Source organism: Falco rusticolus, chromosome Z (genome assembly GCF_015220075.1).
Source record: "Falco rusticolus isolate bFalRus1 chromosome Z, bFalRus1.pri, whole genome shotgun sequence".
NCBI lineage: Eukaryota > Metazoa > Chordata > Aves > Falconiformes > Falconidae > Falco > Falco rusticolus.
In genome coordinates, this window is record NC_051210.1 from 39,914,370 (window position 1) to 39,934,518 (window position 20,149).

At 40.2% G+C, this 20,149-nt stretch overlaps 1 protein-coding gene across 9 annotated transcripts in view; it reads right to left on the bottom strand.

The window, feature by feature from the left end:
* ERCC6L2 (ERCC excision repair 6 like 2) overlaps nt 1-6,400 on the bottom strand; it is a 58,090-nt gene extending 51,690 nt beyond the window's left edge. For 2 of the 9 annotated variants that reach the window (XM_037372972.1, XM_037372975.1), the window contains exons 1-2: nt 5,931-6,397; nt 1,881-2,305 (exon numbers count right to left, since the gene is read on the bottom strand). In XM_037372972.1, the coding sequence (XP_037228869.1) occupies nt 1,881-2,305; nt 5,931-5,949 (444 nt within the window). In that variant the 5' untranslated portion in view covers nt 5,950-6,397. Of the gene's footprint in view, nt 1-1,226; nt 1,231-1,631; nt 1,672-1,880; nt 2,306-4,335; nt 4,389-5,930 lie in introns of those variants that run through there. The other 7 variants (XM_037372976.1, XM_037372974.1, XM_037372969.1 and 4 more) reach the window with 6 other exon arrangements.
* Between the last annotated feature and the right edge of the window lie 13,749 nt (nt 6,401-20,149).

Here is a 20,149-nt window from a genome sequence, read left to right on the forward strand (position 1 = left end):
CTTTAATCCTTTTGATAATAAAAATAAAATTCAACTGAACATAAAATCTTCATGTGTCTTCCAGATTCTCCTTTTTTAGGAGGATTACACATCACAAATTAGTAGCAATAGCAAAGGCTGCAAAAGAGCAACTCTGCTGAGAAACCTTTGGCTCTTCCAGATAAAGCTGGAAGCAACCAAGAGGCCTTGATAGGAAATGAACTTACTGCAGTCATGTTAAGCAACACTATTTACTTGCCTTCATGTCAACTTCAGCTTGAAATAAGAGCGCCATAGAGTCAGGCCAATTTAAGCAAAAATCAGGACTACAAAGAACATTAAACGCAAACATTTTCTAGAAAAGTCTTCACCTCATAAACCATCCTATAATTCAGAAACAGTAAGGTTCAGGCAACTCACAAGCATAAGACAAGTCTTTTATAGGACTAAATCAGTTACTTGTTGTAGTTTAAATATTCTTTCATACATACTAATATTTTCTAAAGAAGTGAAAACCTCTTTCACTTCATATCCATTGAACTGCCTTACCCATACTGAACTTGAGCATAAATACTGTGTTTTATAAAAACCCCACAAGATATTCCTCAAAACCTCTACCCTTCTGTGAACTTGATGCTGTGATGAAAAGAAATAAACATCAGATGTGAATTCCACACAGGAAAACACTGTAACTGTATGACAAACATGACTAGGTCACTACAGAATCAACTCTTGAGATTCAAAAGCTACAAGAAATGCAAGCAAGACAGCTCAATTCCACCACCACCACCCCCCAAGTTTACTACTATCTCATACAGATTATTTTTACAATACAAAGTCAGGTTGTTTGCAGTTCTGAGTAGAAACAAACTTCCATAACTACAGTGTTCTTAAACTTCCAGTGCCAAGAAACACAGCCAAGCATAGGCAAAACACTTCAGTTCTAATAAACATCTGTTTACAGATCAGCAGTGGCTATACAATCCATGATATCCTTTAAACCCTCTATCCAGAGAGAGGTTTTGGCAATTTAGTTTACTCATTCCACTTGCCAAGTTTGCTACAGAACAATACTTCTTTGCACTGAAGGGTGTCTGTCAACATTCTCCTAAATGGAAGGGCAATAGATGCTACAGCCAGTATTTTGCAGTGAAGGAATGAGCTTGCATTTGACATGTGAAGGGAGAAAGGAGAGGGGGACAAACACCAGCCACTATAGGATTCAAGCTGCTAACTTGAAATGAGACAGATGGAAGAGCATTTTCAAACATAAAACCACTCTAATTTAGTAAAATAAATACATCATTTGGGCCACACTGATTCAAAGCATAATGGAAAAATCCAGCTATACTTTGTCCTTTCATCAACTCAAGCTGTATTTCCAAAAGAGTGATACAAATAACGTGGAATATCTAAGCACTTTTTCCAGAGAAGGGAGTAAATGTGTCTGCTCCTTCTTCCCAGTACAGTCAATTATTTGTTTTCAGTAAAGAAGAAAGACACTTAAAGAGCTACAGTCGTATAAGGGTTGCAAGTACTTTTAGCATACTCCAATGCAAATTACTTTCATGATGCACAGGTAGCATTTCTCAAAGCAAATTAAACATAAAATGAATACTAACATTTTAACTACTGTAATCACCTATGCTTACACTAAAAGGGGCCACACCTCAGTTTTGTGGCCTGTCAGGAGTGAATCTTAAATCAGCAAGGACTCCTGGCTGTAAGTGCTGTCCTGGATGGCTGCATCCTGCCTCCTCCAGCTCCACAATAGCAAAGGGAGGTTAAGCTCCACAAGGTGGCTTTTCTTAAAAAAGTTACTTTTAATAAAGATTTACAACTTACAGAAAACAAAGTCAAAAAAATTATCTATTGTCTCACTGTAACAATCAAAAAGATACCTGTATTGTCTTTCCAAGACCCATATCATCTCCAAGAATACATCCCCTTTTATTAGCATAGTGTCCATACAGAAATTGGACTCCTTCCCTTTGATAATCACGCAGGTATCTGTTAATTGTATACGGGATAAAATCACCATTGTCAGATAATTTAAAAGTAACTGCAGGAGACAGAAGATTTCGGTCAGGAAAATAAGGCTTTTCCAGATCTCCATCATCACATATTAAGCTTTTTGAGGGTCCTCTACTGGCTTTGACTCTACAAAGTTTACTTATTAGTATTTTCCTTTCTTCAGACTCCAAGAATGACACGACAGCAAATGATTTTCCATTCTTGTCCTTTTCAATAGAGGATATTGTTCCTTCATGAAGTTTCCCATTTTCAAGATAAGGAGCAAGGCATTTTTCCCCAATCTGCCAATTACCTATTAAAAAAACAACACAAAAGCACAAACACACAATGATAAACTGGCCAGATGTACAAAGTATTTTATTTTGTCACACTAACAAAAATTGAGTATAAATTTATTTGACAAAATGCATACAATCCAAGATTAAAGGTGTTATTTAAGTTAGCACTAGAATCAGGATGCCAGTTACTGTTTAGAACCAAATCCTGAGCTACACATGAAATTATAGTTTGCTGAAACACTGCTATTCTATAAGTATCTAAAAGTCTATATGAAAAAATGTGATGTAAAAGCCAAATTCTGATACATTGTTACACAGTGGCTTCACACAGGTAAACACTAATATGCTGATGCCTGCAGGTTCAGTGTCCAATTAACAGACCATGTGACCTCATCAAAAAGGCCTTCTCTATTAGACACACTTCTGATCTACCTGAATTTAGCACCGCAGTGTTTGTAAATTGTTTAACTATAATCACACATGAAAACATCACCTTTCTCCTAACAAAGTCTGGAGCAGGTTAAAAAATAACAACACAACAAAAAACCCAAAACCAAAAAACCTACACCTTGTTTAGAAACAACAGAAGTGTATGTACTTTAGGAACACATAGTAGCGCTATCATTTGCATGTATTGTTCATAAAAGTGGCTTACTACTCAGTAAACTGCTTGCACAAGCTGTCAAGTCTGGAACTTAAAATCCGTCCCTCTGTGTGGTCTCACTATGGCCTTAATACAGTATATTGAATATTAACAGAGATGACTGACTGCTTCATTGTCAGCTCATTTTTACATTTCATGCATAAAGATTATTTTTAAATGGTATGAATGCTGCTACAGAGAAAGAGAAACTTAAGAACAGCAGTGTATCAAAGTCCAAAGAATCCACATTGTATTGACAACAAAAAACCCAACAAAATACCTCTATCAAAAAAAGCAAGGCCTTCACCTTCATAGTAAAAAGAGAAAGACCTCATAGGTAACTGCTGCACCAAAGTTTTCCAAATCTGAACTGAGGAAATGTTGTCTTTTTGAGTTTGTGGAAATAATTCCCAACTTTCCCCTGCTAAGCTGTCCCAAAACAAAGAAAGGGACACAAGATTAATTTTGGAACTTTCATTGTTTCTTGTCTATTTGTTGGAGTAAGTTCTGCTACTTCTGAGAAAGTCATTATTGGTAGCAGTGAGAGTCACCTAAGGTTTTTATGGTAAGGAGCAAATCAAAGAGAATCTTGCATCAGAGCAAGTATTCATACTTCATACCTATAATCAGTGGTAGTACACCTTTCAGGGCATATCAATCCAGTTATTTTTCAGAAGTAAGGAAAAAAAGAAAGAAAAAAAATTAAAAAAAGAGGAAGCCCCAAAGGCAAGGAACTCCACCTTCCTCCATTTTTATATCTCAGTGCAAAGAACTCACAGAAAATATCAGTTCTGCTGGCCAACTCCTGAGCTCCTGGAAGCGTATGCTCACAGGATTATTCTCACAATATATTAGTTAGATCAGTGATAATTATACATAATTTTAAAAAAAATTAATTATATACACTAGAAGAAAACAAAGACATCCATGCAGCCCACTATTCTACAGCAGCAGTGGCCACAAGATGATAACAAAGGAACAATAAAAATAGCACAAGCACACAGAATACTGCTCTTTTAAGATTTTTCAGCCTTAAAGTATTTTTTAGCTACAGAGATTTCTGGCCCAAGTGTGGTTTGTCCGTTTAGCAAACCCTAGTGGACTCCTCTCTTTCAAGTATCTCCATTCCCTTCATCAACAGAAGCAGATTTCTTCCCATTTGGTGTCTCCTATCAATTTTGCAGGTCTACTCTCTAATACCTACCAACGTTTTGCCTGCTTTGAACTTGGTTCCCACAACCAAAGATGATGGTGGATTAATTCTTAAACTAACAAGATCATAAACCACCACCTCTCTGCTAGACTCACAATTTTGCAGATATCTTTCACAATACCTCCCATCATCCTTACTTGGTAAGTTCAGCCCCACACCCTGTGACCTGTACATAAGCTGCTCCATACCTTTGGCCATTCCTGCTCATCTTCTGAGAGAACTGAAGCTCAAAAGTATCTTTCTGAGGAAAAGGGTGAAATACAGATGGTATATTCAACAAACCATACATAACTATCTTTAAGGTATTTGTACCATCTCTCACACATGCTCAAATCGATGCAAAAAAAATGTGCACATGAACTTCTCCCAGCAGCACGTAAGTCTTTGAGTGATTTCTCACAAATAAGACTGAAAAAATGAAACCAGCTATATACAGCACAGTTAAATATGCAAAACAAAGCTTAAAATAAGACAGCATTTCCGTAATTACTTCCTTTTACAGTAATACCTGAAGTGACACGCAACACTAGGTTAAAGACTCTCAAGTTAAAACAATGCTTTAAGAGGACGATGCCTTTGTTTTACACTAAGCATTTACTTGAAGTTTAGTAAGTTGCATATGACCTGTCAGAATTAGAGTTCCAGGTGCAAAGTGGAAAAAATCACATGGAGTAACAGTTTCAGCATTACCAAACTCCAAACCTGGTGAGAAACAGGGAACAGAATGACAGAAAGGGAACAAAGAGAAATGCAGTGGTATTAAGGACACCATTGCTACAAATCCCTAGAAAATAACACTGCACAAGTCAAAGCAAGAATTGCTACTTTAAGGAGCCTGATTCACTAACTTCTTGGTTGTTGAACCAGAACTATAAATTATGTAGGATACTATCTTCAAAAATTAGAAAGTTATCCAATATGGCTTCCTAGCATGTATATTTGCCGCCAGTGAAGCAAGCTGGTATTTAAGATGCCTGCCTGTACTTACCCCTTTTACCACAGTTGAAGAAAGCATGCCATTATATACATGTTGACTGTATTTAATCATGCTGTTAATGACCTAATGTCACACTGTAGCCCCTTTTGACAACTACTGCTGTATAAAAAACACAACCAAAGCAACAAACCATCATGAATGGTTTGTTAACTACTGGGGTTTGACTACTTAATGTTGAGCGCAAAGAATTTTTACACTCCAATAAATGACTGTAAAAGCAAAATTCAAGGGTACTATAAAGTTAAAGCATTGCCCTTCTTAAATTGTAAAGCTTAACTACAGTCGGTAAGCAAAAAAGGGCTAAAAAGACCCAAAATGTTCTCTTCCAAAAAACGTCAAAGCAGAATGTTTTGAGTTCACTCAACCACACATTTCCACTTGCCACAAGTTAATAAATTCCAAATGTACGCTTCTGACAAACATGAAGCGATTTAAAAGGAGTCTTCGCTCTTCCTATTTCTAAAGCACGCCCCACTGCACTCCTCGCGTTCAAACGCCTCAGTTGTGCTACCAGGCCAGGCCAAGCCTCGCAGTACGCCGGCCAGCCGCCCCTACGGGCCTGCCCGCAAGGGGCCGGCCAGCCGCTCCCCGGCCCCGCCACCCCACCCCCCACCTGGGCCGGCCAGCCCCACCCCCACGGGCGCGCTTCGCGTGGCGAAGGTGCGGAAGCGCCCGCCGTGGGTCACCGAGCACCTGTAGTTTCCACACCTGCTCTCACATTCCGCCTGAGCAAACGTGAATATGCGTCTGAACATTGCTCTGGAAAGACACACGGAAGAGCCTTACCTGGGACATCATCACACATTTTAACTCTGTGCAAAGACCAGCAGAGCCCGTGGGGCGGCGGCACCGGGGACAGGTGGGGGCCAGCCGCCAGCTGGGCGGCCGCTCCAGGGGCCTGCCGCCCCGGGAGGGGGCCGCGGGTCGTACTAGCCACCAGGCCCCATGGCTGGACGCCGCACGCTGCCCCCGGGCGAGTCACTGGAGGGCAGGGGCTGAAGTAACCCGGGGGGGCCAAGCAGTCGCCCGGCGGGCACCTCGCAGCGCGGCAGGGAGAGAAAGCGCCGCGCCCCACCACCGGCCCCCACAACGGGCGGGCAACCTCACCGGCCCGGCCCACTCCCGCTCCAACCGTTCCGCGGGTGCGCGCAGAAGCCGCGCCTGGGGACGAGGCGAGCGGCCCCTCCGCTCGTCACCCCGGCCCCGCCGCGGCAGGTCGGGCCACAGCTGGTCGGGGATGGGGGGGGAGGGCAGGTATCGCGAGCAGAGCGGCGCGGCGGGACTTCCCTCTTAAAGGAGCCGGCGGCAACACGAAGGCGAGCGGGCCGTACCGCGGGGCTTGCCGGGAGCGGGGCCCCGCGGCGGGTATGTGCCAGGGAGGGGAGGGGAGGGGAGGGGAGGGGAGGGGAGGGGAGGGGAGGGGAGGGGAGGGGAGGGGAGGGGAGGGGAGGGGGGGGGGGGGGGGGGCGGGTGTTCTTCGTCTGGCGCCCCGGCAGCCGTGACAGCTTCTCAGCCGGCCGGCGACGGCGGGGTTGCGGCTTGGAGGCCGTGGACGCTGGTGGGGCGAGTCCCCGGGAGAGCCCAGCGCCGGGCCCTGCGCTGGTCGGCCGTCGGCTGCGGGGCCGCATGCGGCGGTGGGGCGCGGTGCGTGGGGGTGCGTGGTGCAGGCCCGCGGCGGTGGGAATGCGGCCTTGCCCCGAGTGTGGCCCCTGAGCGGCTCGTAACAACCGCGGCTGGAGTGACTGGGCGTCTCGACCCATACTACCTGCACTGTAACTGAGTTTCCTCCTAGTGCAGCCCCTGTTTGTAGAAAAATCTGGAAAGGGGAGGGGGTCGGAATCTGTAGTTCTTCTCTACGAAGAAATGGCAGAGGTGCGGCAGCCGGGTGCGGAGGAGCAGCCGGTGCAGGGGAAGGCGGCGTGGGTGTGCTGGCAGAGCACGGTGGGGGGCCGTGGTGGGGTGGTGGGAGCGTGCAGCAAGACCCAGCCCTTGGAAAGGCTGCAGTGAGAGAGGCCTAGTGTCCACAACGGTTCCACCTCCTTCCGTTTTCAGAAGAGCCTGCCGGGATGCAGTAACACTTTGAAAATGCTCGGTAATGACCATCTTGGTCTTGCTGAAAAAATTCAGCCTCACCAAGGAATCTATCCAGCTGGCCTCATAGCTCAGTGGCAATTTAACAGAGTGTTACACAAAGGGCATGACTTCCCAGATCCATCCAATTACTTTGACAGAATGCTTTCACATGAATTTAATAGCACAATAATAAGTAGTTTCACTTAAAAAAGTTAAGTGTATGTGTGTACATATTGTGCAAAATTATTTTTAAAGCTACTTTGTTTAATTTTTTTAATGTGGATGGCATCAGTCTGCGATGAATCTGTCATTGTTTCTAATTATCTTGAAACGTGAATCATTTTAACGACATGTTAGGGAGGGATTAAGCATTTGAGAAAAGAAAACCAGCATCCTTTTGTCATATGCAGTAAAATTGCATACAATGAAGATGAGTAGTCAGACCAGCTAATGAAAAATCCTACAGTATTTTCAGGAGCAAGGCAAGGCAATATGTGGGTCTCCATGCTCTTTCTGCATGCAGCTACCTGCCAGATCTAGGAGTAATGAAGAGCTGCGCAACCTGGAGCAGCGTTAAGTTGCTTCTTTAAGTTGCCTGTTATTAGCCAGAATTTTGTTCTAACAGAAGTTAATGAAAGATGGATGGTGTTTGATCAGCCAATTACATTAGACTAATGGGAAAATAGCAGGCGTGAAAGCACCAGTACGGTTGCTGCAACAACAAACTACATGAATGTCAGGCACCATATATGTTGGAGGAAGTTGTTAAAAAATAAAACATATGCTGTGTTGCATTTCATTCTTACCAAGATATTTGTGCATAATAAGGACTCTTGTGCAGAGTGCAGCTGTTGTTTTACAGTCACAAATACAATGTTATGACTTCACAACAGAAGAAAATAAGAAACAGATTAAACTCTTGCTTAAACACTTTAATTTTTCTAATAAACAGGTAGTAAAATTCTGCCTACACTCCAAGGATCCCATTGTTCTTTTACATCAGTTATAAGACCTCAGTGGCTTAGCTGGAAACAGAACTGCATCTGAAAATCTCAGTGAAATCTCTAGGATGAGTCTCCGTTACAGTTAGGTACAGTCTTGAAACCCTTCCCTTCAAGAGGGAGAACAAAGGGAGGAAGGAACACACTCTTACCAGAAACAGTTGGTTAGCTTTATTTCAATGGGTAGTTTTCCTCTTGCCATTAAAATTCCTTTCACAAATTACAAGCAATTTCTGTATCTTTATTCCACTTTGGAGGGGGGAAAAAAAAAAAAAAAAGCTAGAAAACAATCTGGCCCAGTTAGATTAGGACTTCTTTCATGCAGTACCCTTAAAGGACCAAGCCTGTAATTAAAATATTTTCAGAGGCCAGAGAATTGTTTAGCTCTGTTGTGTATCTATAAAAGTTATTGGAACATAAAAGTCCTTTCAGAAATTTTTCTAGCACAAGTTACTTGCTAGAATATCAAAAATGTCTCACGCTGTATTTCTTCAGGGAAATATTTTGAAAAGGATTTAATTCTGAAAAGCTCTTGCCATTACTGGAAAGTGTAATATATCAAAATTCTATATGAAAATTTGAACTCTGCTTGTATTTGACTTGGTTTAGATTTCCTAGGAGAAGTGTTAGGCTCTGGTAACAACCAGGCTAATGGGGATAAGCATTTTTAAAATAGGTGCTGTATGGCTGAAGGTGTTTCACATGTAACATTGTGGCCTTCCTGTTCACTCTTCTTTGACAGAGAGAGGAGATAGGTTAACTGATATGCATCTAAAAAGAGCAGCTTAGTTACATTTACAGCATCTTCCACGTCAGTGTCTGGAAACAAAGCAAGCTAGTGATTCTCACATGCGCTCAGCATTTGCAAGTCTAACTGAAACCCACAGAAGGCACAGGTTTCTAGAATTTTTGAAAATATGTCAGTCGGTTAATTCCATACTAGAATGAGTAAGAGGTGGTTCAGTTCACTGGTATTCATTAACCAGGGCAGCATTAAAAGTGCTACAAAGAGGAACTTTGTAATGTGATACACACTGAATTAATGTTTTGGAAGGCCTTTCGTCTCTCCAGCAGTTCATTTGCCGTGGTATTTTACACATTACCCATTAATGGTATTCAAGAAGATATCAGTTCTTCATGGAAATGAGCCTGACTCTGTCCCTGAAGTGTCTGTACACTGATGCACGCCCACAGGGAACAAAGAAGAGGCATTAGAACGCTTGTGTGCAGCTGCAGGGCTTATAGTCTCTTTGGGATCAAAGAGATTTGGAGGGATAGCTCACATGACTGAGTGCTGCTGTGGGCAGGTACGGGCTGTTTAAGGACAGGCCAGGACAGTGGGGAGCAGAATTGGCCCTTATGTGAGAGAGCAGCAGGGATACAGGGAGCTCTGCCTGGTTTGTAGTGACTGTGAGATGGTGGAGTGCAGGATCTTGAGAGAAGGGAACAAGGCAAAAAGCAGAATTGTAACCCAGGCCTTCAAGAGTTCAGACTCATGCCTGACCAATCCATTAGCCTTCTACAATGAAATGACTGGCTTGTGGACTAGGGGAAAGCAGTGTATGTTGTTTATCTTGACTTTAGCAAGGCTTTTACCACTTTATGCCATAACATCCTCTATATACAGGCTTATGAAGTATGGACTAAATAAATGGGCAGTGAGGTGGACTGAAAACTGGGTGAACTGGTGGTCTTAAAGGATTGTTAGCAGCACAAAGTCCAGCTGCATTCCCATTACTACTGTTATACTCTGTGGTCTGTACTGGCCATTTCATTAATGACTTGGGTGATGGGACAGAGTGCATACTCAGCAAGTTTTCAGATGATACACAATTGGGAGGACTGGTTGACAGAACAGATGCATGTGCTGCCATCCAAGAGGGACTACGACAGGCCGTTAGAAATGCACTGGGAGTGGAATAACACTGGGCAGCAGTATAGGCTGGAGATCAACTAGTTGGAAAGCAACTTTGCACAAAAAGACTTGTGGGTCCTAGTGGACAGCAAGTTGACCATGAGCCAGTGGTGCACCCCTGCAGCACAGAAGGCCAACAGCATCTTGGGCTATGCTAAGAAGAGCACTGCCCAGCAGATTAGGGGAGGAAATCCTTCCCCTCTGCTCAGCCCAGGTGAGACCACATCTGAAGTGCTGTGTCCAGTTCTTGGCTCCCCACAACAAGAAAGACATGAACGTACTGGAGAAAGTCCAAGGCCATGAAGATTAAGAGATTGGACCATACCAGACAAGGCTAAGAGCTGGGATTGTGTCACCTCAAGAAGAGAAATCTCAGGGGGTATCTTGTCAGTGTGCACAAATACTTAATGGGAGGGTATGAAGAGGATGGAGAAATACTTTTCTCAATGGTGCCCAAGGCAAGAGGCATTGCGTGCAAATTGAAACAGGAAATTCAATTTAGGGATAAGGAAAAGCTCTTCAGCTGTGAGGGTGGCTGAACACTGCCACAGTTTGCTCAGAGAGGTTATGGAATCCCTATCCTTGAAGAATCTCAAAACTCAGCTGGACGTAGGCCTGAGCAACCTGCTCTAGGTGACCCTACTTTGAGCATGGGAGGTTGGACTAGGTGTTCTTTAGCCTTCCAGTCTCAAGCATTCTTTGACTCTTTGAAGTCTGTAGGATAAACTGAGTTCTGGCTAATTGCTTATGCTGTCTATTAGTTTAAGAGCTGTAGATACCAGGCAGATTGCTTAGGCAGAATCCAGTTTGTACTGTAGCCCAGTGCCAAGAGACGTGGTACCCATTCTTACCTAGCTATATGCATACTTCGAGTTTCATCTCCAGTTATTCTTAATGACTCATAAGATCTTCAAGTCATTCTTTTCTTTTGTATCCTCAATTGTAAAATAAAAGCCTGAAAATGCTAGTTGAGGAAGTCTGGAAATGCTGCAAAACAATTAACATGTGCACAACACATAAAAAATAGATAACACCTTGAGAGTTTAATTCAATAAATCAGGTACCCCTTGTATTGTTAACCCCTTCTCTCTCAAAAAGATCCTGGCCAGTCCTAAATCTTAGTAACTCTTAGAAGCCAGGGTAGTAATAATTCTTATAAGCTGCTGCAAAATTGTCCTTTAAAGGTTGTCTGCTAGATGATGTGTTACTCAGCCTGAATAAACCTGAGACTGATTCCACAAGTGTTATGAAGTATTGATTCATTTCCTTCGAGTGTCTGTTTAAAGGGTGGCTTGAGAAAAATGCAGAGTTTTGTCCTTAAATAAATATTGTATATAAATAGATCATGTCAGCAACACTCAGATTTCATGATTGCTTGGAGTGGGAACTGTATAATGAGACTTGTCAGCTCCACTGGATTTGTAGCAGGTAGTTGTGTAGAGCAGTTTTGAATGTTTCAGGAAAGAATGTGAACATTCAAAAGGCTTGTGGACCAAATCAGCATAATTGTTCTTCAGAGGATCCTTTATTTTGTGTTGCACATTTCACTTTATGAATAAAAATTATTTCAGAAATGGAACAGAGCTAGCTTTCCCTTAGGAGCAGTAGTCATAGAAATGGTTTATGGAGATTACAGCTGAGTTTAGTTCCCGTAATCCCTTTTTTCCTTGAGGAAAAAAATAAAAAGTATTTGCTTCCTCAGGTTTGATTTCACTTATTTCAGTTTTGATTGACAGCAAAGCATGAAGGGAAAGACTTAGAAGTAGTGCACACACAGAGAATGAAAAAGACTAAAATTGAAAGGAGGTTTTTAGGGTTTTTTTTTTTTGGGGGGGGGGAAACATGGCAAGCAGTCCTCAAGAGATAAAAAGGCCATCATTTAAAACCTAAGCAGATGAGATGCAACTGTGGTCTTTTGTGGGAGGCTGGAACTGCAGCTTTCACAACTAAACCCACAAAACCTGGAATACACAACCCATGAAAACAGCCATCTGACTTAGTCATCAAGTCAAACTTAGCCAAAGCATCTCTAATCAAAGGAAACTGTAGGGTCATCTTGGAAGTCTGATGCCAGCTGTGAACTGCTAGGCTGCTATGATGATCCAAAAAGAAAGAAAAATGCTATGTAGTTATCCTTTTAAAGATAAAACTTTTTTTTTCCTTTCTGACCTGTTTTAAGCAATTTACCTCATTAATTGTGTGAGCCAATACCTTTGAGGAAACATGCAGAGGCATACACACATATACGCAAAAAAAAGCACATTAAGAAGGAACTCTGAAGCTCCATTAAAATATATGACTCCTGTTTAAGCAAAAAAATCCTATTCCAGTGCTGTGAGTAGAATGCAGCACGTTATACAAGTAATTTCCTGTATTTCTTCTTTGTGCTGTATATACAACACATCTAGCAAAACAGGGTAGTTTGATGAAGTGGCAGTTTTTAGGAGAATATTATAGCTGTGTACAAATATGTTAAAGATGTGAACTGGAGCTACACAAGCTGAACTGGGGGCTTGTCAAACAATTCACCAGTCAGTTTCCCTAAAGCATGTAAGAATGCTGTGTGTTTATATGGAAGGCAGGGGTATTTTTGCTCCTGGGGGTTGTTTCCCTAACTCTGAAGTCAGTTAACCTCTTTTACCAGGATGATCAGACTGCTGTCGATGCCAGAAACCACAAATGTCTGGAACCAGTATGACAGAGATTATTTCTGCTGAATCAGCTCTCAATGTGACAAATGTATTAAACCAGTAACCCAAGCACAGAGACATTTCATAACACAATGGGAACCACACTGCAAAGTATATCTTTGATTTAGACAAATTCTGAGCCCCTGTCCAATGTTCACTGTTAACATAAAAAAAAAAAATCTGAAACTTTTTGTGACACTGGCAATAGATTATAATACCAGAACTACTGTCAGACTTATTCAAGTCTTTGCTTTTAAATAATATTCAAGATAAAATTAAAATAGGAGAAATACCACAATATGATTTCTAAAGCATCAAAGGAATTATTAAGCCAGTTATATTAACAGTTAATTTAATTTAGAGGAATCATCAGAAGTGCATTATATATTAAGAAGAAAATTGCTGTGCATGCCTTTTATTGGATTAATGTAACTTTAAATTGTTGTCCAGTATCTGATCACTGTAATGGGTAAGATCTCTGTTGGGTTTATTCAAAACGATCTATTGGTTTGTACACATACATGTACCTGCATATGCTGTGACATTGGCCTGCAAACAAATTGAAACTCAGTCCTAGTTTGTAATTAGGGCTGTCCAAATGCACGTATCAACAATTAGAACCTAATAAAACCTCAAAATAGCAAATCTGATTCATATGTCATAATAGCTAAGTCTTACTGTCCAAATCAAACATACATAGCTTCTTCGTCTGTAAGCAAATTCTCAGTTACATCGAACTGCACTGTTCTCTTTTTTTCTGATTCACCTTATCCAGTAAATTCTAAGTTGATACCACATTTTTTTCAAGATGTAGGATATAGAATAAGGTACTTATAAACCACAGAAATAAAGACTATAACTTACAGAAGGTATCACTGTTAAAAACATAACCTGTTTTTACTATTTTAATTCAGCTCAAAGACAGGTAGTAGGCTTCCTTATTAAAAAAATCCTTGAAAGCAAAAAAAAACCCCAAATAATCAGTCTTACTCTGGTATAGGATCCCAACCTTAATGTTTTTTTCTTAATTTGAACAGAACAGGTTTCTTTTTTTTTTTTTTTTTTGGTAATACTTATTGTTAAAATAGTTTTAAAATTCTATTTTTGCTAGTGCTTTTTAAGGAACAGAGCAGGGCCAAAGAAGAGCATTTATTGGAGTCTGGAAGAATAAAAATACTTTTGTTTCTGAGGATGACTGCTTGCTGACTTTAAGTAGACTTGTAATCAAATTAGTTGCACTGCCACAGGGCAGCACTGAGAATGGACCAATTTTCTTCAGCACGGTGTTCTTTCATGCTGACTGCTTCACTTTCCCCACTGAAACCTAAGAAGATTCATGCTTGAAGTACAGTAAGTGAATAAAGTGAAAAGAAAAAAAAAAAAGCCAGAGAGAAAGACAAAAATATACAGCATTCAATTGCTTGTGCTTTCTGTACAGGCCTACCACAGTCTTCTGACAACATTCAAGATTACTGGCAGTCCCAGTCCAGAATTTACCAGCCCCTTTCCAAATTCAGCTGTCTCTTCTGGTCAGTCCTAGGGGCTGATTCTCTCCATGTGGGTCTTTGGTTGCAAGTATAAGACACAAGTGACTGACTCCCTAGGCCAATCGTCAAGTGTAGTCCACTGACTTTCACAAAAACAAAACCAAACCAAACCGCCAAACCAGACATACTGAAAATCCAAACATACAGTCATAGGGATAATTAAAAGGTTAAAAACAGCAGGAAAAAAAATGTTCACAAGAGTATTCTTATCACAGCCAGTTGCTCATATTGCATGTCTTTTTTTTTTTTTATCTTGAAGAGATTAACCCAGCTCTGTATGTGTAGGTAGGAGGGAATAATTCTGTGCCAAGACAGATATGCTGTTATTATGACTTCACTGATGTTTATCATTTAACTACTACAACTACTGGAGCCATAAAAGTAAATGGAGTGGCAGCAACCATGATAGAAAATGAGGCAGATGAGAGATCTTCTAAGCCCAGTTGTTGAGGTTCTGTCTTCTGTGTGGTATGCATAATGCTTGAATTCATCCGCATTCATGTAGTGTTTTCTTGGAATACTTTAGGCAAAATATAGGAAGATTGAAAAATCTAAATTAGTAGGTAGCTGTATTCATTTATACTTGTGTGCGTATATGAAGTTAATATAGCTAGTAGAAAGTAGCACAAGCAAGTCAGTTTTCTACAGAATCTGGGGTGTTCATTTACAACAGAATATTTGTACAGATATCAGAAGAAAAAAAAAAAGCTTAAACTTTTGCTTAATGCACATTTTCTTACCAGTACCATCCTTTCACAACAGAGAGGGTAAAACAAATTCTTTTAGCTTTAGTGAACTTAAGGTTTAGCTTAAATGATTTTCTAAAACATAGTGAGATTAGTCAGTACTTAATGCTAGGACAAATGAGAGCCTGGGTTATTATGTCATCTCAGAAAGACCACAGAATGCAGAGAGAATTCCACCTTGTTTCTAAAAAGCCGCATAATCTAGATTTCTTAAAAAAAACTCCAGTCAGTGAAGGCTACTATTAAATCTTGTGAGGTAATAGGTTGTTTTGACAATGCCATTATCCAGATTCATGGATGTATCTTTCAGCTTCAGTCAAGATCTAATTCTTCTCAATCTCCAGAGGTTCAAGGACTAGTGATTGCTGGAATCCTCCATGGATTATTCCTGATCCTCAAGGACATAGGAGCAATTCCAAATTAACTTCCAAAGACATTTATGTAAACTGTGTATCCCACCTTGAAAAGAGTAATACACTACATTCACATATAAACAGAACCTTTAAATACGCAACAGATGTTCCATTTTTTTAAAAGCTCTTGAATTCATTGACAGGCCTTTGGCTAAACTGATAAATTAATTTGTTCAGGGCAGATTTCATAAATCCTCTAATAATTCTTACCCTTACACATCTTGACTTGATTTCTGAGATCTACAGCATGTGTTTTAAATGTTTTAACCTTTACTACTTTAATCAGGTAACATTTATTTCAGGGCTGGATGATGATCGGTCATAGAAAGATATAGCTGACTGGGAAATAAAATCCAATTTGTCAGTTAAACAAACCTCCACATCTCAAATAAGAAGAAATCAGTCTGTATTACTGGATCCCTGAAATGCTTAGTGGTTTTGATGTCACTCTCCCTTTAAGGAATATATGGTGCTGGACTGCTAAATATTGCTGGATGCACTGCTGCCATGCAGAAACCACAGTTACAATGCTTATGTATAACCAGTTTCTTTGGGTCCTTTGAATGTAAACCTTTACCTCTATATTGAGACTTATTTCTGTCGTTTTAAGCTATTTTTCTTTAATACTTAGAGGCTAGATACCAATTTAAACAGCAATGAAATCAGTCTGAAAAACAAATTTTGTCTAAGCTCTATGCTTTGGAGAAGTCTTCAACTTTGTTATTGCCTCTGATGTAAAGTACTAAATAATATCAAATAATTTAAGGGGTTTTTTATTGACAGATGTGTATGATAGAGTGCAGCAAAATACCCAGGTAAAACTGCATTAGAAAGACTTCTGTCCTCAATTGCTAGACAACTGATATGCCAGCCACTCACTCAATAAACTTTCAGATATTTTCTTACTATAATGGGACATCCAGAAGTCTACAGTCTCTAAGATATGATAAAAATATATTACATTTATAATGTTTTTGTTTCTGATGAAAACCATAAACAAAGCAAACAGCCATTTTTTCCATGACATTTGCTTATAAATCTAGGTTTAGCTAGATGTAGAGGTCTAAGTACATCAGTGCTGACTATATTTTACTAGCTCCCATCTATATGAATCCACAGAATTGTGAGTTTTACAGCCTAATTTGAGACACTGGCATCCATTCTATAGTGCCTGATGCTTTTTTGCTCTAATATGTTTGTAAGTGAACTCTGCTACATCAAGTAGAACGATCAACTTGTGAAAGTATTACAGGATTAGACAGTACATAACAAAACCAGATCTGCCCATCTGAATTCAGCCTTCAAAAATAAACTGAATTCTAGTTAAAATCCATCTAGGTGGATTGCATTTATTTGAATTCAGGTAAGGTTTCTTAATCTGGGCCAGTTATGTATGTATGTTTTTTATATCTCTAATGTTCGTTATGAACATCCATGAAACGGAACTGCATTTCACAAGTGAAAAAATAGTTGAAAAATGAAAATTCTGTCTACCTTCTTTTCTTTATTCATCTTCCAAGCTATTCTGGAAACAGGAGACTTAACAAAGCTTATTTGTTATCCTTTGTATTTTCACCAGGTTCTTTTTTGCCAGTTCCTCAGTAGTCTGTAATAATCTCAGCTATCAGCTGAGTAGCTAACTAGAAGAAGCCAAGTAAAATGTGTATTTGTTGCCTCCCATCTGCCTTGCCTTTGGCAATGCCACTAGAATTGACCTTTCTACCCATATGACAATTTCTATTAAATTTTAGAAATGTAATTATAACAGATTTTTTAGGAGATGGATAAACCGTTTTTAGAGATTTATAAAATCTGTATGGACAAAATGCTGAGCTTCTAACTTGAAATTAGTCTTCTAGCTTGAAATCAGGTTTTATCTTGAAATTCTTCAAGCTTCTAACTTCAAATTCTAACTTGAAATTAGTCCTGCTTTCAGCAAGAAGTTGGTTATATGATCACCCAAACCCTCTTCTGACTAGCTTTGTCAGAGATATGGCGATTGTGTCTCCCTTTAGTTGAAATTGGTCCAAAGATCTGGGGATTACTAGAGGAGACTAGTAGATTATATAATCATCTGTGCTTTGTGAAGTCATGGGGAAGATTACAATACATACAGAGCAATATCCAAGAACAGATCTGTAATGCAGAGTGCACATAGCTGAATATTAGTTCATCCTGTGAATCTCCATGCAGCTGACACTGGAACAACCAGAATTCATTGTTATTAGAAGTCCTTTAAAGGTTATGATCTGGAAAAGTCAGTCAAAATCTTCTAGTGTACAATTTGTTTCATACATCATATTTGGCACTCTGTTCCCACTTCATAAATGTTGAGGAATTATTATTCCTGAGAAATGAGGTACTTTCATCTTACTCACTAGACAGGATTTCCTGCAGGGTAAATCTTAATTACAATATTCTCAGGGATCAGGACTGATGCTAATGTGCTATCGTATTGCAGCAAGAAAGCAAACAGATCTCGTACCTTTGAGTTGCTCACCAGAAACAAACCTAGCCACTGGGGAAAATGCTAGAGGAATTTTCAAATTGTTGTCAGACTTTGTAGCTTACAAATGCCAAACTGCAGTATATTATAGAAACAACTATGTGATTACCTAGTTCTCCACTTTGCTGTATTAACCAAGTCTGGAACATACTAGTGCAAAATAAGTGACAGGATAAATCTGTATCTGGAAAGCAAATATACCACAAACTGCATTAAGCTGCCAGTTAATTTTCTTCAAATATTTTACTTAATAGTAACAGTACCTTCCATCACAGCATCTCTGATACCTAATCAGTAACATATAGCAGCAAATACTGACAGCAACAAAGTGTTTCACAGCTAAGCAATCAAATATGAGGAGGCTGAGTGACAGAGTTGCCCCAGAAAACAAAGAATCCTTACAGTAGCCAGGAATAAAGTGTTGCTTGAATCTCTAGCTTCTCATTTCTAAACTCCAGGTTTGCACTAATAAATTCACATTCTAAGATCAACTTTTACTGATTGTATGGTGTTTTCAACTAAAAAATTGAGTTTCATGCAGAAATCAAAGTACCCTAAACTCAGCTGCAAGCTTAGCTGCAGGGATACAAAATACACAAATCTGCAGTGAAACAGCATTGTTCCTGCCAAGAAAATAATCTTATATAAACACAGAAGTAATTTTCTATATCAACTGTAGAGGGTGCGACCGTTTCCTTAAGATGACCTTAAGATTATATTGCTCAGTGCTTGACTTTGCATTCTCTTTTGGAATGATTGTGCCTCTAAGATAAGAAAATGGATTATTGTTTTACTTGATTTACATACTATTTTAGATGAAAATACACAACCAAACTTTGCAGGTGTCATTTGACAAAGGCAGTTTCATTTGGCAAAACCATATAATCTCCACGTATATTGAAAACCTCTCCCAGTATTGTAATATGAATAGTATGAACTCTAACAATATATTGTGACTAAGAAATTACTGAATTACTTTGTTTAGGTAAATAGGATAAGCTATTCCCCAAAATAAAAAGCTCTTTTGCCAGTATGGGTGTTATTTAAATTAGAAAACTCCCCAGGTGTATCTGTAGTCTAGTAATTGTACCAGGAAATGTGTTCTTCAGCTTGCCTGCAATGACCTAGCTTTAAATTAGCTAGTCTGGATATCAAGTAGCAGTTCAGACACATCAGAAAAGAGGTCGGCAAGGGTGGGCTTTATATTTTTTTCCAGTAGACTTTGCAGCCTGTGTTGTGCTCTGTTTTGTAGAAATGGTAATAATAACTTCACCCAAGCAAGCCAGTTTAATGGTAGCTTAGATTATTCAGTATTCAGTCATAGGTGAAATTCTCAGATGAGTATGCCAATACCTACCTAGTTTATTGATACTGCTGTGTATTTACTTTCAGTTGCATCATAGCTGTGGCCTCATAGAGTGAGTGAAGGCCCATGCATTTAGACAAGGAGAAAAGACTTGTTAATGTGGCTGGTTCCTATAGAACTCCTATTTTTCTCTGAGAAAAAACCCAAACGTTTATTTGAATTGAACAATCATAACTGGCTGCCACTTTAAAACATTGCCTTAGCATTGGAGTTGACAAATAATCATAGAATCATAGAATCATTTAGGTTGGAAAAGAGCTTTAAGATCATCAGGTCCAACCATTAATCTATCACTGCTGAGTCCACCACTCAACCGTGCCCCTAAGTGCCACATCTCCAAAAATACCTCCAGGGATGGTCACTCAGCCACTTCCCTGGGCAGCCTGTCCCAGTGTTTGACAACCCTTTTCATGAAGAAATTTCTCCTAATATCCAATCCTAACCTCCCCTGGTGCAACTTGAGGCCATTTCCTCTCATCATATCAGTTGTTATCTAGGAGAAGAGACCGACCCCCACCTCGCTACAGCCTCCTTTCAGGTAGTTGTACGGAGTGATAATATTCCCCCTGAGCCTTCTTTTCTCCAGGCTAAACCGCCCCAGTTCCCTCAGCCGCTCCCCATCAGACTTGTGCTCCAGACCCTGCACCAGCCTCGCTGCCCGCTCTGGCCACGCTGCAGCACCTCAGCGTCCCTCTTGCAGCGAGGGGCCCAAACCTGAACACAGCGTTCGAGGTGCGGCCTCACCAGT